At 51.4% G+C, this 26,708-nt stretch overlaps 5 protein-coding genes across 5 annotated transcripts; 3 read left to right on the forward strand and 2 right to left on the reverse strand.

Annotated features, from left to right (window-relative positions):
* Positions 1-12,016: 12,016 nt before the first annotated feature.
* On the forward strand, positions 12,017-13,858 carry UCRPA7_3392 (putative monooxygenase protein; the record flags this gene model as incomplete). The annotated part of the gene is made up of 3 exons (XM_007915896.1): positions 12,017-12,183; positions 12,261-12,355; positions 12,450-13,858. The coding sequence occupies 3 exons, from the start codon at positions 12,017-12,019 to the stop codon at positions 13,856-13,858; spliced, it is 1,671 nt and encodes a 556-aa protein (XP_007914087.1).
* Positions 13,859-15,381: 1,523 nt separating this feature from the next.
* On the forward strand, positions 15,382-18,169 carry UCRPA7_3393 (putative succinate-semialdehyde dehydrogenase protein; the record flags this gene model as incomplete). The annotated part of the gene is made up of 5 exons (XM_007915984.1): positions 15,382-15,833; positions 15,934-16,442; positions 16,854-17,177; positions 17,259-17,311; positions 17,360-18,169. The coding sequence occupies 5 exons, from the start codon at positions 15,382-15,384 to the stop codon at positions 18,167-18,169; spliced, it is 2,148 nt and encodes a 715-aa protein (XP_007914175.1).
* A 321-nt stretch (positions 18,170-18,490) lies between these two features.
* On the forward strand, positions 18,491-18,871 carry UCRPA7_3394 (putative glycerol protein; the record flags this gene model as incomplete). Its single annotated transcript, XM_007915954.1, has 1 exon — positions 18,491-18,871. The coding sequence occupies one exon, from the start codon at positions 18,491-18,493 to the stop codon at positions 18,869-18,871; it is 381 nt and encodes a 126-aa protein (XP_007914145.1).
* A 1,603-nt stretch (positions 18,872-20,474) lies between these two features.
* On the reverse strand, positions 20,475-22,229 carry UCRPA7_3395 (putative high-affinity glucose protein; the record flags this gene model as incomplete). Its single annotated transcript, XM_007915980.1, has 2 exons — positions 20,475-21,620; positions 21,720-22,229. 2 exons carry the CDS (start codon positions 22,227-22,229, stop codon positions 20,475-20,477), a joined length of 1,656 nt encoding a protein of 551 aa, XP_007914171.1.
* A 1,573-nt stretch (positions 22,230-23,802) lies between these two features.
* Positions 23,803-26,164, reverse strand: UCRPA7_3396 (putative dihydroxyacetone synthase protein; the record flags this gene model as incomplete). The annotated part of the gene is made up of 3 exons (XM_007915918.1): positions 23,803-24,504; positions 24,613-25,763; positions 25,885-26,164. 3 exons carry the CDS (start codon positions 26,162-26,164, stop codon positions 23,803-23,805), a joined length of 2,133 nt encoding a protein of 710 aa, XP_007914109.1.
* Between the last annotated feature and the right edge of the window lie 544 nt (positions 26,165-26,708).

Here is a 26,708-nt window from a genome sequence, read left to right on the forward strand (position 1 = left end):
AACCAATCGGTCCGTCCTCCAGCATGTGGGAATGATGGAGTTGGTGTCGAATAGCATTGAGTTCGGGACATGTTGCAACATTTTCAGCACCGACGGTAGGTGCTATGAGCTTTTAGCAGGTCTGGCTATTTATTTACTATCTCAAGGCATGAGATAATGTGGCAAGGAGGATGATGAAGGGCAAGTACCTCAATTTGTTTCGACGAGCGTCGTCGAAGGGGCCATCCCAGCTTTAATACTCCAAATCTTCAATGTCGCATCCTGAGTAATTATTCGACTGTGAGCGTCTCGTGAATCTTCGCTCTCCTCTTCTGACGTGTCGTCGTAATCGTCGCTGTCGCTGTCGCTGTCGCTAGCTACCTCGTCTGATAAGGTCCAGGAGCCTGAACATGTGGCCAACACAGACCCGCTGGCGTGTATGGCAGTGCTTCCTACCGGAGATCCATGTGCTTTCACAAACCAGGAAGCTTCCATTGGTCCCTCAGTGTTACCAACACCCTCCCATACCTTGACTGTTCCATCTTGTGTCCCAGCCCAGGCCTCGAAGCCCCCGGCCTCTAATGTACCAGGATAAACATCACAGGTTAGGCGCTGGTGGGTGAGCGCATCCCTCCCAGCCAACCATCCAAGCAACTTGCCAGTCACACGTACATCGTAGACAAGCATCCCGGTCGACTGCCGTTCATTTATGAGTAGATACCGGCCGCAGGGACTCCATATTGTCTGGAGAATACCCTGTCCGCCAATGCCTTTCACATTGGGGTTTGCTCCATTGCCAGTCTCGGCAGTCGCAGAGGCAGCGGCTGCAGTCACTGCCCAAGTTGCTACGCACTCTCCGCCACGCGCAAAGTCGTAGAGACCAACCCACCGTGTCCAAGTGCCGGCCGCGACAAGGCTCGCTCCTCTCTCGTCCGGGGGCTGCGCACTGAGCGCCGAGACAGTCCCTCGCATGCCGACACCACCTCCTTTCGAGAGATGTCGCGTGGAGGGAATCGTTGGGACGCGACGCACGGGTCCTTCTCCTGTCCGCGTTATGTCGAATTGTGCAAGGAGGTTTGCTGTCCCGGTGATAAAGTGAGTCCCAGGGGATGTCCAGATCATCGCCGTAGGAGTCAAGTACTCTTCCGTTTGGGGTTTGATGAGATTGAAGGAGGAGAGAGGCTGGTTTGGCTGTTGGCTATCATCCCCGGGAAGAGCATGAAATAACTGAATTGGATGCTCACGGCAGGCAGCTAAGAAAGTCTGCGTCTGTGGGTAGGAGAGGGAGAAATAGGGGCATGGAGCTATGACGTGTGTGGGTTCCGGGAGAGCCAAGGTGCTCTGAGGCTGAAGAGTTAGGGGCTGCTCCCTTGCTTTCAACAGATCTTGAGGCAGGACATAAGTAGAAACTGTGTTGTTCGAGGACGAGGTGATGATTGTTGTCCCGTCCGATGTCCTGTGGGGTTTGTCAATTCTTCTGAATGTGAGAAGTGGGCTTGGATTTCTTACCACTGCGCGCTTTTGAAGAATACGTCTGAGCTGTTGATAAAGGATTGCTGGCCTTCGGCGTCCCACAATTCTTCTTCAGCCTGGGTATTGGCCGTCGATGCCACGAGACTCAGCTCGGGGTTTGGAAGCACCTCTTTTGAGGTCATCTCGAAGTCTGAACCTCAGTCGGTAGGACAGCTTGTCATGTGCTGATGGGTTTGCTCATCTCATGGCGGTGACAAGAATATCTAACACCGTTTATGACTTTAAGATGTTGCAGAGACCGTAAGTTCTGGCGTTCTAGAACTTGGGATCTCTTCAACAGGGAATAAACTAGGAGATGCTGAGCTACCATCAAAATGCTGTTGCGACATGGACTGTTAGAGATGCCTCTTGCAGCTTGTATTTCTCGCTAGGGCTTTCGCCAAAGATTTACTCAAGGTGAGTGATGCTAGTAACATGTGGGATTTTCAGAACTAAAACAGCGCCAAAGTTAGCCCAGCACCGCCCCAGCGCCCTAAGAGCCAAGCCCCTGTTGGACCTTGCAGGTGTGCTGTGGGGCGTCGATGTCACCAGGACAGGGACTCTCCTCCACACGCCGAGCCTCGTGGTCCCAGTCATCTCGACCTTACCTCAACCGCGACGAATATCCAACAACAAGCTTTACATTCAAGTCCACAGCAACGACGAGATGCAGCTGGCTCTTCTGTGGTCTTGACGCATCAATTATCGTCCAAAAAAAAAAAAAAAAAAAGCTTGTCAAGACTCGACTCGACCCTTCCGCGTAGCCGAAAGTACTGCAGCCCAACGCGGGCTTCCATTGCTCTTTGACGTCCAGGTTCTCGCCGCTGTTGCCTCGTGCTGGCCAAGCCCACGAGCGCCTTCAACTCGCTGCTTTCGCGATTGGAAACCGGGTATCATTCTTACAATGGATTCCGTCTTTGCTCAGGGTCGCTGCGAGGAGCTTCAGGAGCCTGGCTTCATGAATCTAACCGTGTCAATGTAAGGACCCGTCGCTAAGCAGTAGATCGCTGGGTAAATGCATGTCTAACGCCAGTCCAGCATCATCCTCGTCGGCCTCCTGATCTCCTACCTCCCTCAACACTACCGAATCATCTCCCGCGGCACTTCTGAAGGCATTTCCCCCTGGTTTGTCCTCCTCGGCACCACATCCGCGACCGCCGGCTTCGCCAACATCCTCACCCTACCACAATCCCGTCAGGACGTCGCTTGCTGCAAGGAACTCGAGACGTTTCAATGTGTTGCAGGTCTCCTGGGAATAGCTCAGCTCGGGGTGCAGTGGATCTGCTTTGCATTTATGTTTGTTTATTCAGGATCACCTACACCTACCTTTCGCTGACTTAGCTCTAGTTTTGTTCTGTTCCTCGTTTTCTTCCGATATAGCAATGCCAACATTCCTGAGGAGGAGCTCGCCGAGGCGGACGAACAACCGAGATGGCAGACTGCTGTGATGGTGGCTTGTGTATGTCTTTTGCACGGCCTGCTCGTCATCATTCTCACGGCAGTCTTCACGATGGTCCTTCCTGACTACCTCTCTGCCTGGGCGAACGCGATGGGGCTGATGGCCGCAGCGCTGGCCGCTGTTCAATACATTCCGCAGATTTATACGACCTACCATCTGAAGCATGTGGGAAGCTTGAGTATACCAATGATGTGCATTCAGACACCTGGCGGCTTTCTTTTCGCCGGCAGTCTCTTCGCACGTCTTGGCTGGGGAGGCTGGAGTTCCTGGGGCATCTTCTTGCTCACCGCGGTTATGCAAGGTATATTACTTGGGATGGCTATCTACTACGAGCTCCATTCGAGTCACACTGGACAGCCCAAGAGCCCGCTCGCCCACACCCGTTTCGAAGCGAATGGTCTAGATGATGACCAGCCGGGCCGTTACTCGGCACATCCCCAGCAATATGCAAACACGCCTGAGCAACTAGAGCAGATTGCCGACCGCCAGGATAGTGATGCAGCTACAGAAACTCAACCACTTTTGAAGCCAGGCGGTATTGGAGATCCTCGTCGCAACTACAACACGGAGCGTGAGTAGTACTCCGCTCTGATGCGCTCGCTATTTTCTTGATTTACCACTGTTTGTATAAAATCACAAATCCTGCAGCTAGGCGTTTTGGGATGGCAACAAGACTAGACGAATTGTCTGGAGTTTATTTTATGAGATCAAACAAACCTGCACTTATCATTCCTATTCTCCGCGTGAGCTTTAAAGGATTGCCCCATGTTACCCCACGAATTCAGCGCCCCATTCGTCTGAACTTGTGTCTCTGGCTGGCGCGCACGGCCGGACAACCTACTTTTAACCATGGAACAGTGCCAGGCTAGCACCTGGGGTATCCCTTCTCGAACATTCATATATTTCTGTCTTAACAGTAGAGGAAGTCTACCTCAGGGAGATATTGAAAAAGAGTGCAAATTTCATCATCGTCTTAACATCAGTGGAACATCGCAAATACTAAGGTAGCTCTTCAATGTTTATCGTACTCCAATACAGTACCAGACTTATTTTTCGGGTTTTAAACTCGACCTCTCTGGCTCACTCCTTCATGAACGTCGAGAGGCAAGTCCTGTGCCGATAACTCCGACTGGTGCAGTTCCGTGCTTGGCAAGAGTTCGCAGAAAGCTAGGGACGGGATCGTGCTGCAGGGCAGGATTGATCTGCTACCTGGAACAACCCTGATCGTGTCATGTTGCACTTACCCGCCACAACTCGCGCAAACTCGCATATTAGCCTTGCTTGCATTTGTCTACGTGCCGCTCCATTCAAAACATCTGCAGCCTCACACATCATCAGCTGTCATGGCCGCCGAGCTGTATCACCATATCGAATTGGGAGATCCGCCACATCGTAGGCATTGCGACGGGATGCCGACGTTGCCAGTGGTGGCCGCGCAGCATCATGAACCATCTCTGGTATAAGTCGTCGGCTGTCCCGTCGCGAGCCGTTTGTTTCTCCTATCTTTGTCGTGTGATTGTCTTTCGTTCTTTTTCGTCCTACGATGCGTTCTTTGCTGTACTTACTTCCATCCGGTCCTTCCTGTTGACAGGTTACCAGACTTATCACATACGATCATTCATTGTTTTAATACTATTAATTGGAGGCGAATCAATATGCCAGCGAAGCTACCGGAGCTGGAGAGGAGAGACAACTCACCGTGTCCTAGGGGAAATGGAACGGAGATTGGCTCGGACCAACAGTTTACGGTCTTTTGTGGAATCAACTCATTCGGCAACGTCATTGACAAACCAGATGCAGACTCGTTTACGCAATGTGTAGACCTGTGCTCATCACACCACCCCAAATGTGAAGGTGTATCTTTCAGCGGCAAGAGGTGTCTACTCCACTCAGACGTGAATCTTGACAAAGCGAAGCCTGCCAAAGTGTTTGATACGGCTGTGGGTATCTTCCCACAAGCGTCGTCAGAATGTCAGGGACTTAACGGCCAAGCTACATCCAGTGGCTCTAATTTTGGAACGTTCTGCAACAATATCATCAACGGAAAAGATATCGGACAAGCCTTTGCGGCGACCTTCCTTGACTGTATGGGACAGTGCGGCGCGACGGGTGGCTGCGGCGGCGTTTCTTTCGACGCAAGCATGGCTCAAGGGTTTAAGAATTGTTATATGAAAAGCCAGGTTGCTCAAGGGGACATGATCGTGGATCAAGGTATCGACACAGCCATCTTAAACGCAGCCCCGGCGGTGGCCAATCCAGTCCCTGCCCCTGCACCCGCCCCAGACACAACCGCAGCCGTTATACCTGCGACCACACCATCTCCGGTCATCCCAGTCATTACGCCGGCAAGTACAGGACCTGCCGCACCGCCAGCATCGACAGGCCCTCTGTCAGAGCTGGAGACAACAAGCGGTGGTACGTTTATCACCCTAACTCCCGCTACCACACCGGAGGAGCAAACAGTCCCGCCACCATCGGCAGTGACCTTGGAGACCATTGTGACAGCCGTCCCCTCGGCTTCGGAGACCATCTTCGTCACGTCGGTGGTCACTATCCCTATCACAAACACGGCCACTAAAAGCATATCTGTTCCGGCTGCTGAGAGCAGCGGTGCAAATGGCATCGCCAGCGAGTCAAGTGCGAACAGCAGCCGAGCATGGATCGCCGCCCCCGTTGTCGGCAGCATCGCTGCTGTAGTCCTCATCGTGATGGTCTTCATTATGTGGGGCCGCAAGCGCAAAGCTTCTGGGCAGGGGACGAGACTCTGGTTTGATTGGTTGCCCCTGCCGCGGCGGAAGCCTGCCAACTTCTCCAGCGTGACGGGCAACCGGGTGTCGGTCTCTCAGGATCGATGGCGCTCTTCTGGTGCAAGCTACTGGCGTCCGGGAGGGATGGAGAAGATTGGCGAGGATGAAGAGGTCGGCAGCAAGAAGGATGGCAAGGCAGTGCTGCGGAACAGCTTGAATGGCTTGAGTCAGAACCGGCCGATTTTGGATGGGATTCCAGGACTTTACTCCAAGCCTTCGTCAAGTTCGTCGAGGGGCTGAACTGATGAGTGAGACGTGCCAGCGGTCCTGTTGTCTCATATAGCATTGTTGGTCTTGGCTTGCTTTCCAGTTCTTTTTGGATGAAAGGAGTTCTTGTACTGGAAGCGTTGCTATTGCATATCATCAAAAATCAAATCAAAATTCAAACGAGGATACGACTGTCCAATTCTGTGTCTGCCAGTGGCCATTCCCTTGTCCTGACGAGCTGTAACAAGACCACTCCCACCAGATATCTTCGTGGTTGGATTTCCAGTTTGGATACACTCATGCACCATACCCCGGAGTACCCAAAAAATAAGTTTCAAGATATATTAATGTCCTGAGCTCTGACAGGTTTCCTGAGTTCGTGGATGCTGGGGTTGTTGTCCACATCAATTACACTTGGGTGTAGCAGGATCATGGCGGCGGCGGCCACGCCACATCTTCACGTAGGCGATCAGGCTTGCAGTCGAGCTGTGATCTGTCAAGAGCTCTAATGCTACGCAAAGACCTGAAGGCTCATTGCAGTATCGCAGTGTCAAGGCCTGGGGAGTTGACAATTGTAGCTTGTCACGTGCCTGGGTGCAGAGGCTCTGCAAGCACCCAACAGAAGGATGACTTATATTGAGAACGTTAGTGTGTGACCACCGGTTAGAGCCAAGACAGACAGCGATATTTAGTCTATAAGTCTTTTGTGTCAGGTTGAAGAAACCAGATCCCCTCATCAAATAATATAGTGCTTCGACGGATTGTTACACTTGAAGAAGTCCCATGCGAACAAATCCTGTAGGTAGCCTCGCACGTGCAGAGAACAGGCCTAGGTCACCACTACTACGTAATAAGGCAACTCTGCACCCTAATCGATTGTGGATGCCCCCCAGTACATCCGTCAAGGCACTCCTGCTCTGTGCCAGTGGCGTGGCCTGGGGAGAGATTTTCTTTGTTTCTATAGCTGACAGCGGGAGAAACCGCTCGCCCATAAGCAGCATTCTTTTGCTGGAGACGGAGAGTAAGGCTTGGAGCCTGTCAGCCTCGTGTCCCTTCCTTGTTGCGAATTCCCAAGAGATAATGCTGGCGCAACTCTCAACGATGATTTGCAACAAACGAGAAGCCCCTGGCTCCATCATTTGTCGCCTGTGCTGCCCAACAACGGCAATTACGCTGCGTACGGGTCAACCTAGAACAACGCGATCTACATCGTCCATAATGGGATTTTCCAATTAGGAAAGCCAGTAACACGAGTGTTTCCCCTAAATGAAAGAAGTTGCTGTACTGAAACGTTATAAATTTATAATTGAACAAGATCAAAGTCAAACACTTCAACGAATTACTTTACAATCTGGTTCTCAATCTCTTACAAGCCATGACCTTGAGTCTTCACTCTCGCACGAGATGTAATACGCCGTTGCCGCCAGGTTGGAGCCTTACCTGTAATTGTTTTGCCAGCTCTTGATACGCCCATACCGCATCATCATGAACCCTCTCCGCCTCGCCGAATTCTCCCTCACGATATAAAAACACCAATGGCAGTGGATTATCCCGCCACTTCGGAAGACGGTTTCGCGAAGTTTGGAAAGCTGTCCTGATCCACGTAATCAAACCTAGCAGCCAGACGCCTAATGGTAAGGCTAGCCAGGCCACATTCAATACGTATAACGGTAGTTGAACTAAATGTGTGGCCTGCCACTAAATCAGATGAGCTAGCACCTTGCGCAATGACACCAGAATTGCGAAGCGTTTTAGTCAGAGCGGCCGCTATACTGTTCATGGCGCAAGCAAAGGTGTCATTGTTGGGACTACCACAGGTAGCAGTCGAATAGTTTGCGTAGTAAATGAGTGGCGCTAGCTCACGGCCATCGGGTTCACTTCTCTTATAAATTTCGCTGTTGTAGACATACCCTACAATATTCTTTTGTGGGAATGAATGGACAATACTCCACGCAACGTTAGTATCGAGATCCCAGCCAAAGGATTGGTCCGCGCCAGCACACATCTCGTGATCCCATGGTGGCTGCAACGGACCAAAGTGAAGGAGTTCACTTGTATTCTCTTCCATCCAAGTCTTCAAGACAGCTTCGCTGTACACTCCATTATTAACGGAGGCTCGGATACACTTGACGCAAGGACTGAGAAAGCATTCGGTTGCTGTGTAATTGACCGCCGAAATTGGCGGTTTCGTGCGATCCAGTGGTACTTGGTGGTCAATATCCTGCACTCGAAGAGACTGGAACACAAGCCCTGTTGCGTTTTTATAGACGATTGCTGTGGGTTTTGTGATGTTGTAAATTTTCATCAAATCGCCATGAAGCCTCGCCTCTTCTCCAATCATCCACATCACCGATGTCTGGTTGGGCAAACTCGACGAACAAGTCCACGAATATCCAGTACCATCTTTTTGAAGTTGACAATCGACATTGATCTGGGAACTTATATCGGTACATGCCGAGCAGAATGCCAAGGTTGCCAAAGGATCCCAGGTACAATTGCTGGTGCTACAAAAAAATGAAGGGTCGTTGTGTTTCTTGTTTGAGGCGTCAAGCAGGGTGGATTGTAAATCAAGCAGAAGATGAGGGTCAAGTGAGTAAACTAATCTTCTGGTTAGCTTAACTTATCAAGTCCTGATAGACTTGGTAAACCCTGTCTTACTATCGTTATTACCGGAATGACCATGGGCGGTATATCGTATGCTTCTAGCAAGAAGGGCCACATCTGTTGGCATTAGGATACTCTTATTAGAGAATTGTACGACATTTTGCACGAAAGGGTCCCAAAGAGCAGCCAGAAGAATTGCTATACACCCAAAGATAACAGACTGCCTGTCAGATGTCTCAACTATCAGCATCACAATTGAGTTGGGAAGACTGTAAGGGTGAGCTTCGACGTACCATACTGCACGCGTAAATAGCAGTTGCAATGCTCCTACGGGGCCATTTCTCAAACTCTGAAAAGTCTCAATATTTACAAGACTTGAAGATTGTTTGCTGAATAGCACCCACTTCAGCTGCGAAACACTATTATGCACCCCGAAAAGAATGCAGGCGCTGGCGATGTTGCCTAGCATAGATATTATAAAATTGATGGTAACGGGCCATTTTGGCACAGGCCGACCCTGAAAATGTTGAAGTAAAACTATTATGATGACGAGAGATGCGTAAGCAACAGTGAATCCCATTATCTCTAGTATCCACGTGTTATCGAGTTTTTCTAAAGCGGTCAGCTTTCTCGCCATGATGTTTTGCTCAGAGGGTTCTCGGAGCCCGCCGCCATGAGCCTCAAGCGCAGCAGATCGTCTTATTTTCGGTTCCATCAATGTAGTTACTCAATGCTTGCTAGTTTAAACTATTCATCAAAACTAATTAAAATCGGAAAAAGATTAAATGTGGTCAAGAAATATTCTAAGAAGACGTGAGAGATGTATTCAGTAACGCGCAATGGACATGTGCCAAGCCAAGAAATAATTTTGAGGAGTGTAAACCTTTACCACACATCTCACCTCCTGACAATCTCTGAAAGGTTTTACGATCACATAAAGGATCGAATAGTCACGCAGGCGAAGTAAAGCCACATTGGCAGCACTACCCAATGGAAAGCCTTATAAGTGGGATAAATCTGCCACAAAGAGTCAATCAGCCGCCAATCACAGACCATGAATGCCGAAAACAAACTCAATTGGTCATCAGCCCTATAACAAATAGGAGGATAATTCCCAACCCGCCTATGACTACTTCGCTCGATGCTGATTACACTCACTGCTCACCGATAATTGAACGATACGCATCATGCACACCCAGACCGAGACTAGATGTGTTCTCGAGGAGAATCATTTTAACCAGCAAGCTAAAATCGATAGCATAGCATGCTTGTGTCTGAAGGTAGCAAAAACTAGCCTACGAAACAACGTCGGGTTACGTTTTACTCCGCACACAGAATCAGCCGTACTCCATTTTATCCTGTCGGTATTCATGTTATTCTCCAGCCAGCTATTCATGGACCTGATAATGATCTTGTCTTTGAACTTGTTCTCAGACAGTCAGTCTGGATCTGTCATATCGCAGCCTACAAGTCAACAACAGTCTTCACCACCAATCTCCCATCGGCGTCTCTCGTTTTCCTAGCCATCTCAAGTGCCTCCTGAACGACATCAAGGCCATTAAATCTATGTGTTATCATCTGAGAAATATCGGGCAATGCATTGCCGTCTAGATGTGACCCGGTCACGGATGCTTTAGCGATCTCAATCGCCCTTTGGTAGGCGCCGGCGTACCGCCAGGTAGCCACAAGATTGATCTCTCGGGTCGTCAGCTCTGACACTGGGAGAACGTGGTTGGGAATTCCCATGCCGACGAGAATGACACTGCCGCCCGATGCAGTCGCCTGTGCAAAAGTGATCGTCAACATTTAGACCAAGGACGGCCAAAGCGAGCTAGCCGTAACCAGCGTATACAAGGGCGGGGTGAAGTTAACTCACGTAGATGCTGGACTGTAGACATGATTCCGCTCCCGTGCACTCAAATGTTCTTTGTACTCTGCCTACAGGCTCGCCATCAGGCCACTTGAACTCTCCAATCTCTGTTGCAGTCTCCTTGGCAATATCCAGCTTCTCCTGCAATGTTTCTCCCCTCCTAGGTTTGACTGCGTGCACCACAGAAGCGAACCCACGGTCGAGCGCAAATGCAAGGCGTCCTTCATCAATGTCGATCATGACAACGTCTCGGCAGCCTTCCGCACGCGCCGCCACAGCACACAGTAGCCCCACGGCCCCGGCTCCAAAGATCAAACACGCCTTTCTTGAAGAGATGGTGTCAGGTCCTGCCCGGCGGACCGCATGGATGGCGACGGCCAGTGGTTCGAGTAAAGCACCCACTTCAAAGCTTAGCTCGGACGGGAGACGATGCACCCATCGGGCTGGGTGGTCAACGAACTCTTGCAATGTGCCCTGGTAGTGGGGGAATTTGGATCCTGAACTGCGGAAGCGCAAGTCCGGGCAGATATTATATCTTCCACTGGAACAATGCGCACACTGTCCACAGGGCACACCACATTCAAGCGCAACGGCGTCGCCAACCTTTAGGCCCCGAGCTGCCTCTGAGGTACCAGGCCCAACCTCTACAACCTTTCCTGCAGCCTCATGGCCGAGGCAAAGCGCTTCACGGACCTGGATGTTGCCATTGGCAAAGTGGGTGTAATAGTGCACATCAGAGCCGCAAATGGTGGTCGAGCGTATGGCGATCCGAATGTTTTCTGCGGCAAGAGGCTCGAGTTTTCTAGTCTCGAGTCTCAAGGCATTGGGCTCATGGAGATACTGGCCACGACTCTGTTGGCTCTTGTCAGAGTTGATTGTGGTGGTCGACATCCTATATCAGCTTTGGATTCGAGACCTAACGCTGGTACAATGCATTCGCGAAGCGATAACGATAAAAATGAACAATCGTGAAACCAGAAATCCTGCCATTTCCTTATTGTTCCCTACTTTGGCCCACATGGTGAGGCTTTGACGTTCCGAGCTCTCCTTGGCGCCGCATGCCTCCCCGGAACCGAAGTCGGAACACCACCTCCGCTTCCATTCAGGACTGTGCCGCTACTCATAGCTCACGTTGGATGTGTGAAGTGTCCATCACCGTGTTTAGCACGTGGAAAGCCTAGTGGGTGTCGTCACGCAGGTTGGATATTGATGGTGGTGGGCCGCGTGCAGCAAATCCCCGTTGAAGAGGACGGAATCTGGTTTCCGAGCCCCACGATTTGCGGAGACATATCCCAACAGTACTAAACCCCGGATTATCGTGCCACATTTGAGAAGATACTTCCCTGTTTGGGCCTCAGATGGTGGCAAGACGCTTGGCCTCGGTCCATGAACATCCTCGGAAAGCTATGTTCTATGATCTCCGCCGCTCATCTGTTCGAAGAAACAATTGAGTTGTCCATAATCCAAGCCATCTTCTCCTTTTCTTACCCTTTACCATCGTCTTCATCCGTCTTACACTTGAGAGTCTCTGTGTCTTAGTCTCCTCTCTTTACTTGACACTCGATGACTTCTGCCATCATGTCACCGTACGCAAATGGGCTTGACGCCATTATCATTGGCGCAGGCCCAGCGGGTATTGCCATGGCCTACCGTCTGAAGCATGAGCTCCAATTTCACGACTTCATAATCTACGACAAGCTCGATGGCGTCGGCGGAACATGGAGGGCAAACACGTACCCGGGATGGTAAGTAGGAATACCGCTAGTGTGTAATCGGCAGTTGTGAGGACCGAGTGCTGACAGGATGCTCCCGATCTCAACAGTGGCTGTGATCTTCAGTCTCACCTTTACTCCTTCAGCTTCAATCCGAATCCAAACTGGTCAAAGCAACTTTGTGAGCAGCCAGAGATTCTTCAGTGTAAGTTCTGCTGAGACCACTTGTTCTTAGCGAGTGCGGCGTTCATCACAGAATGTTGGTCGAGGCAAAACTAACATCAAGCTCTTAACAACAGATATGGAAGACACTGTTGACAAGTTCGACATCCGCAAGCATGTCCACACCTCAGTCGAATGCACCGGCGCGAAGTGGCATGCGGAAATCTCCAAGTGGGAGGTGTTCCTCAAGGACCTCAAGTCGGGCCTCGAATACTCTCGCTTCGTGTCCGTTGTTGTGTCCGCCGTCGGCGCCATCTCTTTCCCGCGAGATGTGAAGTTCCCTGGAATGGAGAAATTCAACGGCCATATGTTCCATACCGCTCGGTGGGATCATTCCGTCTCATACGCAAACAAGCGTGTGGCTGTCATTGGCAATGGTTGCAGCGCCGCCCAGGTCGTGCCAGCCGTGGCCCAGAAGGCTTCCTTCGTGAAGCAGTACGCTCGCAGCGGGCAGTGGTTCCACGAGCGCCCGAACCGATATTATACAGAGCTCGACAAGTTCCTGTTCCGCTGGGTCCCGCTTTGGCAGCGCCTCCTGCGCCTGCGCATCTTCCTTGATGCTGACGAGGAGACCACGACCTATTTTCCAACACCCAAGGGCCTTCGGGTCCGCATCCAGAAGGAGAACGAGGCAAAGAAATACATCCAGTCCAAGGCACCCAAGAAGTACTGGGACCACATCACCCCAAAGTTTCCACTAGGGTGCAAGCGCCGTATTTTTGACCCTGGCTATCTTGACGCTCTTCGCATGCCCAACGTCGAGCTGCTACCTGAGGGTATCAAGGAGATGACAGAAACCGGCATCATTTCCGCGTCTGGGATCCAAGATGACTTCGACATCATTGTCCTAGCCACAGGCTTCCAGGTCTCCGAGTTTCTGACTCCCATGGACATCATTGGCGCAGACGGGCGATCCCTGCACCAGCAGTGGAAGGAGTGCCGTGGAGCCCAGGCATACCTTGGCACCTACGTGCACAACTTCCCTAACCTCGCCATCCTCTTCGGGCCAAACACCTTCCCCGCCAACAACTCGGCTCTGTTTGCATGTGAGACCCAGGTTGACTACGCCGTCAAGTCACTCTTCAAGCCACTGATCGACCGCCGGGCCGATGTGATAGAGGTGAAGCAGACTGTGGAGGACTACACGACCAACGCCATCCACAAAGAGTTAAACAACACAGTCTTCTCGGCAGACTGCTCCAACTGGTACATTGGCAAGTTCGGCCGTAATGCCGCATCCTGGCCCGGACTGGCACGCTCTTTCTGGGCCAGCACCTACTTCCCTGACTGGTCGGCCTTTAACATGGTGGGCGGCAGCAAGCTCTGGCGGTTCTATGCTGCCCGCCGCTGGGTGACCACCCTAAAACCGCTTACGAAGGCCCTGCTTACGCTGGGCCTTGTAGTCGCGGCAGTCCGTTACAGAAACTATCAAGACAAGGTTCCAGCTCTTGTTTACCTAAAAAGTCTTGCTGCGAAGGTGTTTTAGGCTCATACTTCGGGGGATAGTGTTATTGGGGACTTCGCCTGTTCATGCGAAATAACCGGCTCGTTTGATTTTGTGTAAAACGAACACTGCTGAGACTCTTTACATATAACAACATAGATTGGAGGAACAAATAATCAGAAAGTCAGAATGCTTGTACCGCTAGTCTATGAACATAGATGTAGATGAATGCTGAATTGGTTATATTAAATTTGGCTCTATTCCGACTTCTCCACCATGACATCTTATATGCGTTGTTGTCCTGCACCGTTCTCCATCGTTGAAGCCGCGTGTGTCCTACTGCAGCCTGTTCAGATATCTGAAAAGCTTCCTGACGACATAGCTTCTACAACTGACAGTAGGCTCGATCATTTCTAGGTAACTTTGGGGATTGCATCCGCCCGGGGCCCGTCGGTTTGTTTTGCAGTAGACTCGGAACTGTGGAGCAGTCCAAGGTTCATGGTGGCGGGGATTGGAGCTAGCCAGTGGAGTGTCTCCTCGCAGTGCTACGGATTCAGCATCCCGATCGGTAGCAGTCATGGCTCCACCGGGATCTAGTGGTGGTGCTTGTGGGAGTCGCGGAGGTGAATTCCGGGCTGGCGATGCAAGGACCCGGGTCCCCGTGGGGTTACCAGGGTGAGTTCCGGGTTTCGTTATTCGATTTCATATCCACATACTTGATCTTGAAAGACGAGTGATCAATTCTCGAAACTCCTAGCTGTAGGTATTGTTGAAAGTTTGATGCACAGAACTCTGGCTTTCGATCGTCTCATAACCTTGAATCCATTACTTTGCCATCCCTCTTTGAAACCCCAGCTACGCCCATCTAACTCGAGTCTCTCATAGCTAGGCGCAGCTTTGCAAGCATGTCTTATCACGAGCAGCATCTAAGCAACGTGAGTAACCTCATGCACGTCTAAATAACCCAAACAAACATGCAGACAGCTAATGTAGGGTTTTTTTCATCCCGTAGCTGAAGGATACCAATCTTTTCTCCGGGGATGCATTCATCGACGGACAATGGGTTTCCAAGGATAGGCAATTTGACGTCTACGGTTTGTTCCACCCTCCTCGGCCTCCTTCGGCTAAAGTTTACTTTCACGATATTCATCTGGTTGATTGAATAGAGCCCTCTTCGAGCACCGTCCTGGGCAGGGTGTCAGACTGCACCCTGGAAGATTTCCAGAAAGCCATCACCAGCGCGGACAAAGCACAGCGCATTTACTTCGAAACCACCACTGGAGCCACAAGAGGTGCACTACTGAGACGTTGGAACGACTTGATCCTAGAGAATCTAGATGATCGTAAGCACAATGCTCCGGCCCTGGTTTGCCCAAGGCTAATGCCTCTCACTGACACGCGAAATAATGGCAGTTGCTACAATCATGTCTTTGGAAAACGGCAAGACTTTGGGCGAGGCAAGGGGTGAGGTTACCTACGCCGCGAGCTTTATAGCGTGGTTTGCAGAAGAAGCCACCCGGTCTTATGGTGTCACAATCCCGTCTTCTGTTCCCCATACAACCCTTATGACTATACGTGAGCCAGTCGGCGTATGCGGCATCATTACGCCGTGGAACTTTCCAGCGGCGATGATCACCAGGAAAGTCGGCCCAGCTCTCGCCGCCGGCTGCTCTGTCGTTATTAAGCCGCCTAGCGAGACACCATTCAGCTGCATTGCCCTCACCAAGCTGGCTATCAAGGCTGGCCTGCCTCCTGCAATAATCCAAGTTTGTCCCACGAAAGACCGTCAGGCGGCCACCGAGCTTGCTACAAACCCACTCGTTAAGAAGCTTAGTTTCACTGGCTCAACAGGCGTGGGGAAGAAGCTAGCCGGACTCGCGACAGGTACACTCAAGAAGGTCAGCCTCGAGCTAGGGGGAAATGCGCCGTTCATTGTCTTCGACGATGCGAATCTTGACATGGCCGTGGAGGGTGCCATGTTCTGTAAGTTCCGGTGCTCAGGGCAAACATGTGTTTGGTAAGCGCCTACTTCTGTCTACTATGCGCGTGGCCAGATATGGACCTTTGGATAGTCAACAGACGGGAGACCTTCACGGGGTGCTAACGGCTACTTCTAGTGCGAATCGGCTCTTCGTGCAAAAGGGAGTGGCTATGGCCTTCACCGAGAAACTGGTGAAAGCAGTGCAAGCGCTCAAGACGGGGCCGGGCCTGGACCCATCTACCACCCAAGGCCCGTTGGTTAACAAGGCTGCTGTTGAAAAGGTCAAGGAACACGTTGAGGACGCGGTTTCTAAGGGTGCAAGGATTGAGATAGGTGGCAAGGCGTCCATAACAAGCGGTTTCTTCTACGATCCCACTGTTCTCTCCGGAGTGACCCCGGAGATGGTGTTGAGTCAGGACGAGACATTCGGGCCTCTCGCTCCAATCTTTGAGTTCGAGACCGAGCAGGAAGTCATACAGCTTGCTAATGACACCGAGTTTGGCCTGGCTGGGTACTTCTTCTCGCAAGATATCGCGAGATCCATGCGAGTGGCCCAGAAACTCCAGGTCGGCATGGTAGGCGTTAATACTGGAAAGATCAGTGCGGCCGAGGCCCCCTTTGGGGGCGTCAAGGAGAGTGGCTACGGTAAGGAGGGTAGTTTGTACGGTCTTGAGGAATACCAAATCATTAAGAGCATTACAATCGGCAACCAAAATGCCGGGCTCTGAACTTGAGTTGGATATATAGACCTAGAATAACAAGTTTATCTCGCATACCCTCTGCGCTCATGCTACTCGTGACAACTGATGTTGAGTAAACTGCAGAATCAATAAAAGCGACGGCTTCCTCCTCCTGATAGGCACCATTCAATGATCTCCTGGTCTTGGACATCCGTTTCAATTTGAACCAGCCTGAACAAGGTTCCGGCAGGCCTCTCGGAACCCGTCTTCCGTTGTTCGGAGTCGAACATTCTCGCTGCATGACGTAAAGGTTTCGACCCGCCTGCCGATATCGCTTTCACAAAAGACTATACTTTCGATAATTGTTGGATTCTAGGTCAGATCTTACGTGTCAAGTTTTCACCCTCTGGACTGCCACAATTCTTCCTAGGAGAGTCTATCATGTCGCCGACTCAGAATGGCGGCCGCATACACAAGATTGCCTCTATCCCGGGAGATGGAATAGGGATAGAGGTGATAGAGCAGACGGTGAAGGTTCTCCGGGCCATTGAAGAGCTTTTCAAGTCGTTCATTCTAGATATAGATACGCTGGATTGGAGCTCCAAGCGGTATCTAAAGCAAGGGGAATATATCCCGGCGGATGGATGGCACAGGTTGAAGGGGAAAGACGCAATCCTATTTGGCGCTGTTGGCTCGCATGGTATGTTATCAAGCATGAAACTAGAGATGTGTAGATCAACTCACAAATTTCTTGCTCTCTAACTACTGTTTCTTGGTTTAGATGTTCCCGATGATATCTCTCTATGGAACCTAATCCTCCCGATTCGGAAGAAGGTGAGAAAGTAGAGCGGGACATCGAGCTTGGAACTGACATTCAGTTAGCTAAACCAATACATCAACCTTCGTCCAATCCGAATTCTGCCAGGGCTCTCAGCTCCGTTGAAAAACTGCGCGGATGACGATTTGGACTGGATCATTGTACGAGAAAATAGCGAGGGCGAGTACGCCGGCCAGGGCGGGACTACTCATGATGACACTCCATACACCATTGCCAATGAGGTGGCCGTCTTCACCAGGGTTGGCATTGAGCGCACTATGCGTTTTGCTTTTGAGGTCGCGCGAGGACGGCCTCGGAAGAAGCTCACCCTGGTAACGAAAAGCAACGCCCAGCGACACGGCATGGTCTTGTGGGACAAAATCTTTTACGAGGTTGCAAATGAGTACCCCGACGTGGAGACGGACAAGATGCTCGTAGATGCCATGACAGTCCGGATGGTGCTGAAACCCAATACACTAGACACTATCGTAGCTTCGAACCTCCACGGAGATATCCTGTCAGACCTGGCGGCCGCATTGGCTGGTAGTATTGGAGTAGCTGCTTCTAGCAACCTGGACCCGACGAGGAAGAACCCCAGTTTGTTCGAGCCGATTCATGGAAGTGCTCCGGACATAGCTGGACAAGGAATTGCAAATCCTATCGGCACGTTTTGGAGCGCGGCGGAGATGCTCCGGTGGCTTGGGGAGGGCGCACCTGCGGATCTCTTGATGAAAGCCATCGAGACCGTCACAGCCTCCGGAACCAAAACAAGGGATTTAGGGGGGACATGTACACTTTCTCAGGTTACTGATGCGGTTATTTTGGAGCTACAACGATCATTCAGTACTGGCGGAATTGGTGTGTCATATTCGTAGGAGACAGGCAACAATCCAATTAGTAAACCGATTATATTGCCTAGCTCATAGTCTTACTGCTACCATCACGTTCTTCACCGTATTCTTAACTCTAGGCTAAAATAATTATCGCATCAGAACAGTCAGACATCATAGATAAGGTGTAAATTTCCATCTACTACATGCGTGGAGTGTTAATATCGTGAACCACGACGGAACCCCGGAACACGAATTCCGCTCGATGTTGAGGACGGAGCTTTATAGAGCTAGTCATAACAGAGCTATACCTACAGAGTAACTTTGCTGGAAGATAGCAAAACTTCCTGTGTTTGTCGCTCAAAAATGGCGCATTCATTCTTCAAATTGAATACTGGAGCTCTAATCCCTGCGTTGGGCCTGGGTACGTGGCAATCTGCCCCTGGCGAGGTCAAGACTGCCGTATCCTACGCACTTCGCTCAGGCTACAAGCTTGTTGACTGTGCTTTCTGCTATGGCAATGAGGGCGAGGTTGGAGAGGGCATCAAGGAGGCACTGGAATCTGGAGCCGTGAAGAGAGAAGACTTTTTTGTGACGAGCAAGATGTGGTGCACATTCTCGTCCCGGGTGGAGTTGAACCTCGACATGAGCTTGAAGGCGTTAGGCCTTGATTATGTTGATCTCTATCTGATTCATTGGCCAGTGGCTATGAATCCTAACGGTATGAACATAGCCTCCAGCCTATAAGCCGGCATCTACCCTTAGAAGGTTAGGATGAGATATTAACGAAGGTGATACTAGGAAACGATATCAAATTTCCCAAGCGGCCGGACGGCTCGCGTGACCTCGACCTGTCTTGGTCACATATCCAGACATGGAAGCAGATGGAGAAGCTAGTCGAAACCGGAAAGGTGAAAGCCATTGGGGTATGCAACTACAGCGTGAAGTATTTGGAGGAGTTGCTTCCCCATGCCACCATTACCCCGGCGGTGAATCAGATTGAGAACCACCCCTACCTACCACAGACAGATATTGTGTCATTCTGTCATTCTCGAGGCATTCACATTATGGCATACTCACCCCTTGGCAGCTCTGGGTCTCCTTTGATAAAGGAGCCGCTTGTACAGACCATCGCTGCCAAGCACAGCGTATCTCCGGCTACGGTGTTATTAAGCTATCATAGTTTGTATTCCCTGTAATCTTTCCGCCCCCAGCAAGTATGCTGACCCCAGGCGCTGCAGACAAGCGAGGGCGCACTGTACTTGCGAAATCCGTTCAGCCGAGCCGGATTGACGAAAACAAGCAAGTCATTGCTCTCGATACGGAGGAGGTGGAGGCACTCGAGAGCATCCACGAATCCATCGGGGTAAGAAGATATGTATACCCTGCATTTAACGTGGAGTTTGGCTTCCCAGACAAATCTTAATTCGTGGATCAGTGCTCTTGTTACATCGTTAGGTAGCCAAATATCTCCCCAGGCCGTCAGATCCGGACAGTCACGAGCATCGTATGATATTCTTGCCACCGCCTCCTCATTTTCCAGCTTGTGTCGTGAAATGAGGCAATCCCCGTGCATGCCTCTACTCCGCCTCCGGATGACCCATGCAAACGGAATCTAAATTCCGACCTGACGAAAGCGTAGATCTTGGAGCCGTGACCGCCATGCCCTAGCCGGCCATCTGCCGAGGACGCTAGTGGCTCATTTACTTTCTGCCTAGTCATGAACGTGTTCAGTACAGTATGCAGAGAGTGTAACTGGTACAATACTGCCCAAATATGAAAGCGAGCAGCCATTGACCTTTCCATGAGTATACGTATATCGAGACCAGTATTTCTCGTAAATACAAACGTTGCACAGATGCATGGTATGATCGCTCTGGGCAGGCTGAAGAGTCTCGGACCAAGGGATCTTCCGGGGTTCTGTTGGGCACATGACGGCAACAGAGCCTAGTTCGCACTACACTTATCTTTCTAAGGTTGTGTTGCATGCAGTAACAAGGGTGCATTGTCGGAAATGGCGAGATTCCGACAGACGTCTGACGGCAGTCGTCGCCAAGTCGAAGGTGCATCCGAGGCGCCAACAGTCCGGACAAGAAATGCAAATCAAACTTGACGTTTCCACGTGGATTATTTTTTACGTATAGCCAGATGAAGGCCATCACTATGAAAGGTGTGATGAAGCATTAGATGGAAACTCTCATAAAATTGTAACTGACTGAGGGGCCACGGTCTTGGCCAACGGCTCTATAGTCGTAGTATTCGACCTCAAAGTAACTTAACACGTTCAACCTACTATTGCAAATTTTCGACCACAAAAACGCTAGAGAGTGTCTGCCTCAACTAAGGCGCCTTAAACCTGCGCCTGCTGGTTGGCAAGAACCCGCTCGGCGGCAATAACAGCAACCCTCATGATCTCCTTCTCGTTCTGCCCGCTGGTGTCTCCGAACATGACGTCTAGGTCTTCCAACGTCTTGCCCTTGGTTTCCGGGACTAAGAGCAAGGCCCAAACACCAGCGACTCCACACATAATGGCGAAAAAGACGTATGTCTTGTAGCCAATGTTCTCAAGCATGGGCGGGGTTGTGATACCAACGGTAAAGTTTGAGAGCCAGTTGACACAGATGGCCAGGGCCACGCCCTTCGCACGCTTAGAATTAGGGTAGACCTCTGCGGGTAAGCACCAGCCCAGGGGCGAGTATGAGACGCCGTAAGTCATGATAAAACAGAAAGCCATCGCCACGCATGCCCAACCAGCGGACGTGTTGGACGACCAGTTCTTCGAGTAGACGCCATCCAGGGCAGCAATGATGGTGTAGCAGACGCAGGACCCGAACGCTCCGAGAATAGCCAGAGGCCTTCGGCCAAGCTTGTCTATAACAACGAAGCAAATGGCAACAGCCACGAGTTGCAGGATGTTAAAAACACCCGATAGAACGAGTGACATCTCGTCCGACTGTCCAATAGATCGGAACAAGGTGGGTGCGTAGTAAATGAACGCGTTGATACCAGAGAACTGCTGGAAAAAGCATACACCGCATGCCACGGCAGTTCTACGCAGCATCTTTGGTTCGAAAAGCTCAATCCATGAGAGCACTTCGAGCTTAATTCCGCCGGCACCGGGGTGTGCTTCGGCTAGTATGACTTTGTTAAACTCGACTTCTGCTACAATACCCTTGAACTCCTTCTGTACGCGGGCGTCGGTTGGAGGTAGTCCTCGTAGTTTACACAGGCTGGTCATGCATTCATCGTTGCGGCCGACGAGGGCGAGCCATCGGGGAGAATAAGGAAAGAAATGGATGCAAACGCCCAGAATCGTGGCGCAGACCATCTGCAGTCCGAGGGGAAGCCTAAAAGAGACTTCGCTGTCAATGTATCTCGTGCCATACGTAATCCAGAAGGAAATGACGACTCCAGATACGATGGAGATAGACTCCAAGACGAGAAGAGTTCCTCGGAGATTCGGCGGAGAGATCTCGGAGATGTACAGCGGCGCGCCCTGTGACATATGTGTTAACATCGGCCTCTTTCAGAGAATTCAAATGAGATAACAACAGAGGCAAGATGGAAAGTAGTTATGCGCCTCTCTTTCACATACCATTGCAAGGGTGCCGACTCCAATGCCTCCGATGGCTCTCCCAGCAACTAGTACGCCGTAGCTGGTGGCGGCGGTCTGCATGATGGCGCCGATATCGAATATGATAACCACAACTGTCAGGGCCCGCTTCCGCGATATCTTGTCCGCCATGTACGGCATGAACAGACAGCCAATGAAAGCGCCAAGCAAAAGCATTGCCGTCATGAAGCTGGTACCGAAAGCCGTCTCCGTCCGGGGGAAGGCGCTGTGGAACTGGTCCATCACGTTGATGATGGAGATGACTCCTTGGTCGTAGCCGAAGGAGAAGCCGCCGAGGGAGGCTAGAAAGGCAGCGCCGAACACGTACGAGCTACCCAGCAGACCACGAAGGCCGTCTTGTCCATACGCGACATCCTCAGCGAAGGCGTCTTGGGGCAGTATCTTGGCGGCGCCTTCCTCATGCTCGGAAGAGGCAAGGACACTCTCCTCGGGCGCGGGAGCACCTTGGTTGATCTTCAAGTCTGAAGTCATAGTGGATGGTAAAAGGGGTTATGTGATGCGACCCTAGTACAACGTTGAAATCGATGATGGTATGTCAAAGCCTGGCAAGAGGAATGAGATGAGTTGAGACAGAAGGCTGAATCCACAGAATTAGAACCTGGTGAGAATAGCCAACTCTTATACTCTTCCGAGGTTAGGTATAGGGCTCCGTGCAAGCGCTGAACACTCACATTGGCTGAAATAAACCGCAACCACTGCCATTGCCTAGATACCTCTCCCGGTACAATTGTCAGAAACTAGCAGGGCTTCTACCGTGAGGGTGTTGACCGAAACCGAGAACCTAGTCAAAGGGCGGAGAGATACCAATTATCCACTCTCAGTTTAACATTAGCGTAGCCCTTACGAGTGTGGGAATCTACTCTACTACGCATTACTCGTACAGGAGCGAAGCCGCCCAACCGTTCACCGTGGACAACTGACTAAACCGAGAGAGGCAACCAAGCCCTTGCTTTCGGCCCTTTGACTGGTCGATCTTGGGGTCGCAATGGAATCTGTATCCCGAGGTTTACAGCCTACCCCGGCGTAACCCCGCACGCTCAGCTTGGTCCCGCACAGAGCACCGCCCCAGTAGAAAGGGGCAGGCTTGACCCGAATAGTTATAGCTTCACAATTCCCCAGCATTCCCCGGTTCACTCCCCCGGAAATGCCCTCCGTAGCGTGCCCTGCGTCATGATGCGTCGAAACTCATATTCTATACAGCACCTACACTATCGCTACAGAAGGACTGGCTACTGATGAGAAGATGCCCAATGCATAGGTCAGAATGACACCAGGTTCTTGGAACCTGGACCTGTGTTCTTGGCCGGCATAGACAAATCAAAGAAACGTACAGAGCGTGCTGCCGTTGCGGTCTGTCTGTAGTCCACTCGACGATAGCTCACACGGTGACATTAATAGTTCAAAGACCACTGGCAAAACACTGTTAAAAGCTAGAATCCCAAGTCTGGGGCTGTGCTATGGGATTCTAGATTCCATAACTATCTGATAAGTCTCTTCTAGCTTACATTCTTCTAATTCAGTACTCGGAGAAACCAATACACATCAAACTTGCTATTTTGTGCAATAGAATACCAAAAGACTTTTCTGCCTCGATCTAGATTTCACTCTACTGTCTTATCTTCTAACAAGCTTTATAACCTCATTATATTTTACAAGATTGCTGGAATTACAACTGACCTCATTATGTTCTGCTTTCCTATTGTATAATATAATCCTCACATCTAAAGGTATAAGGATGAAGAGCAAATAGACACTCTTCTTAGAATCTACAGGAAACCGAGTCAAAATTGATCATGACTCGAGCTTTAAGCCAATGTGTCCATGTGCCGTGCGATTTCAAAGACAAGTTCGAACGATTGCTGAGTTTTCCGGATGGCGATGTAATTTCAGTTGTACCAAGTTCCAGGATGAGGAATTTATTCCGGACGCAACTATCTAGACAGGCGGCTGTTCCGCGTATGAAGAAATCTATTGACTGATTACCTTGCGCACCATACATTACCGCCGACAAGTCACGGCGTTAGACCGAAGCCGGCACCAATGGCTAAATTGCACGCCATCCTGCCCTCCTGGCGTCACTACCAGCCAAATCCCTGAGGTATTTCTTGACCCTCGTCTCTATTCCCTTCGCATCCAGGCTGAATCTGTCATAATTACTGGCGTTTGAGGCCGAGTATCCATAGGTGGTCATGCCCACGCTGGCGGTCACGTAGCGTGCCCAGGTCGTGGCAACGTACTCCTCAACGCTCACAATGGGCGAGCCGTCCAGGGGGAATACCGAGTTCTTGTACGCGGCATCTTGCATATCAAAATGCTCGAAGCTCGGCGCGCTAACCACACGAGTTAGGATTCCGGAGGCAGCCAGATTCCTCGCAGCTGCGACGGCATAGTGCAAATTGGTGCCGCAACTGGCGAGGGTGAGCTTCGCGTCAGCGGCTTCCTCGACGACGTATGCCCCCTTGGCAACTTTGAACCTGTTCGTATTTGCCACGGGGCCTACAGGGTCGCGACCGAGGGAAAGTAGGGAGGGGCCCGTGGACTTGGAGAGAGCGAGCATCCAGGCTCCGATGGTCTCCTCAGCATCGCATGGTCGAATATATGTTAGGTTTGGCATAGCGCGATATAGGGAATCCAGCTCCACTGGCTGATGCGTTGGGCCGTTTTGTCCCTCAGCAAAGGAATCGTGTGTTGCGAAATGAATGACTGGGAGATGGCTCAGGGCACCCATGCGGACTCCTGGAGCAGCCTGGGTACATAAGCAGCACGATCAGCACCGTCTGTTACACGCAAAGATTGAAACCATTCCACATATGTAGGCCGGTGCAAAGGCATAGGAAGCCAGGGGATAACTCACATAAAGGTAAAACATGAAGAACGTGGCCGTGAAAGGGAGGAAAGTGCCCGGGTTATAGGCGGCGATACCATTAGAGATGGACGCCATCGCATGTTCACGGATTCCATAGCGTAGGTAACGTCCCGAGTAGTTCACTGACGGGTGGAAAACCTCGGCGGCCTCGTACGGTACCTTGTTTGAATTGACAAGGTCGGCGCCGCCCCCGAAGAGGGCTGGATGGGCCTTCCACATGCTCTCAATGATGGTCCCATTAACCTCGCGGGTGGCGCTCCCTGCGAAGCTCTTCGAGTCTATCGTCTCAAGGACCGTCCGCCACTCGTCTCCGTTGTCACCTGTCCTCCTTTTCCGAAACTCCTTCGAGAGGTCTGGGTAGGCCGACTCATAGCGCTTGACGAGGTCATCCCACTCGCTTTGCAGCTTCTGGCCGTGCTGCTTTCTCTCCCGAAAGTACTTGAGGGAGGAGGGCGGAATCTGGTGCGTTGTCGACGGGTCCTGCCCTGCCAGGCGCTTTGATAGGGCCACACTCTCAGCATCAAAGACACCGTGGTGGGCCTTATACGTCCCCGCGGTCGAGGTACCGAGTCCAATGACGGTACAGACGTTGATGAAGACAGGCTTCCCCGTCAGGGTTCGAGCGAACTCAAATGCCGCTACCAGTGCCTGAACATCGTACGATCCGTCCGCAATCTCCAGGACGTGCCAACCGCAGGCGCGCATCTTCCCATTGACGTCCTCGACATTGATCCAGTCGAGAGGCCCGTCGCAGGTCACCTGGTTGTTGTCGTAGATCAGGACGAGGTTGTCCAGCTGCAGACTCCCTGCCAGCGAAATGGCTTCCAGTGCGACTCCCTCCATCAGGCAACCGTCTCCGGTCGTGCAGTACACACGAGAGCGGACGACATCAAACCCCGGCCGGTTATAGCGGGCGGCGAGGTTCTTAGAGGCGATGGCGAGCCCAACAGCGTTGGCGATGCCCTGGCCCAGCGGGCCCGTGGTGACCTCCACAGCCGGGTCTTCAATCTCTGGATGTGCATGACATAATGTGGTATAGCCATTGGTTTTCGCGCTGCCGTAGCCCTTGATCTCGTCCATTGTCCATGCATCGTACCCAACAAGGTGGTTCAAAGCGTACAGGAACATCGCGGTGTGGCCTGTAACGGATGCGTGTCTCCAGGTCAGCAAAACAAGAACCACACAAAACAATTGATCACTTCGGGGGCTGCGGATATGCGACTTCATTTCCACCGTACTCATCTCTCGGCTTTTACGCACCATTAGAGAGAACAAAGCGATCCCGATCAAACCACTCCGGGTTGGAGGGGCTGTAACGCATCGTATACTTGTACAAAGCGACACCGATGGCAGCCATGCCGATGGCCGAGCCACCATGTCCGCCGCCATTCTGGTTGCAGATGTCAAAGATGAAGTTTCGCAGTGCTAGAACAGCACGGTCATCGTCATCGAGATTCTCTCGCCAGCCCCTGACTTTGCCGGCTAGGGGGTCCTCCGCCGGTGTCAAAGGTACCAACGTCTGCAGAGTTTCGTCCTTCATCCTTCTTGTTAGTACTAGTCAGTAATTGCTGCGGACTGTGTTATCTTGCGTTCGTGAGAAAGAAGATGAACAAAAACGAAAACGAATGCTCTCAACTCAGTATCCACCAAGCTCTCTTTGCAAGAACAACTTCCGATCGTGATATGTAATCTGGCTCATCTAAACTATCCATCCTTATTGTTGTCCGGCATATTACAAGGCCAGTGGCCCTGCCGGGACACTGATGCCGGGGTCCCTGAGTCACACTCCGACCGGACGATTTCGAATGACACGGGTTTGTGATTCCGGGCCCCACTCCCTCCACAACTCCACAGTGGGAGCGCATAACGGCGGGGATCGGGATTTATCCTCCGGCCGGGGCATCCGCATGTCACGATTGGGGCACCCGTGGGGCACCCGCGTCTCGGACGCAAACCTGGCATTTTTCAGCGCCAGAGACACTTCCGAGGCACTGGCTAAAACACACGGTATCCCAGGGAAGAGTGAATAGCGGCGAGTGTGAATGCGCAACTTTCGGTATTGTCTCATTCCCCTACCAGTATCG

This window comes from Phaeoacremonium minimum (assembly GCF_000392275.1).
Source record: "Phaeoacremonium minimum UCRPA7 unplaced genomic scaffold PA7_03_scaffold_270, whole genome shotgun sequence".
Taxonomy (NCBI): Eukaryota; Fungi; Ascomycota; class Sordariomycetes; order Togniniales; family Togniniaceae; genus Phaeoacremonium; species Phaeoacremonium minimum.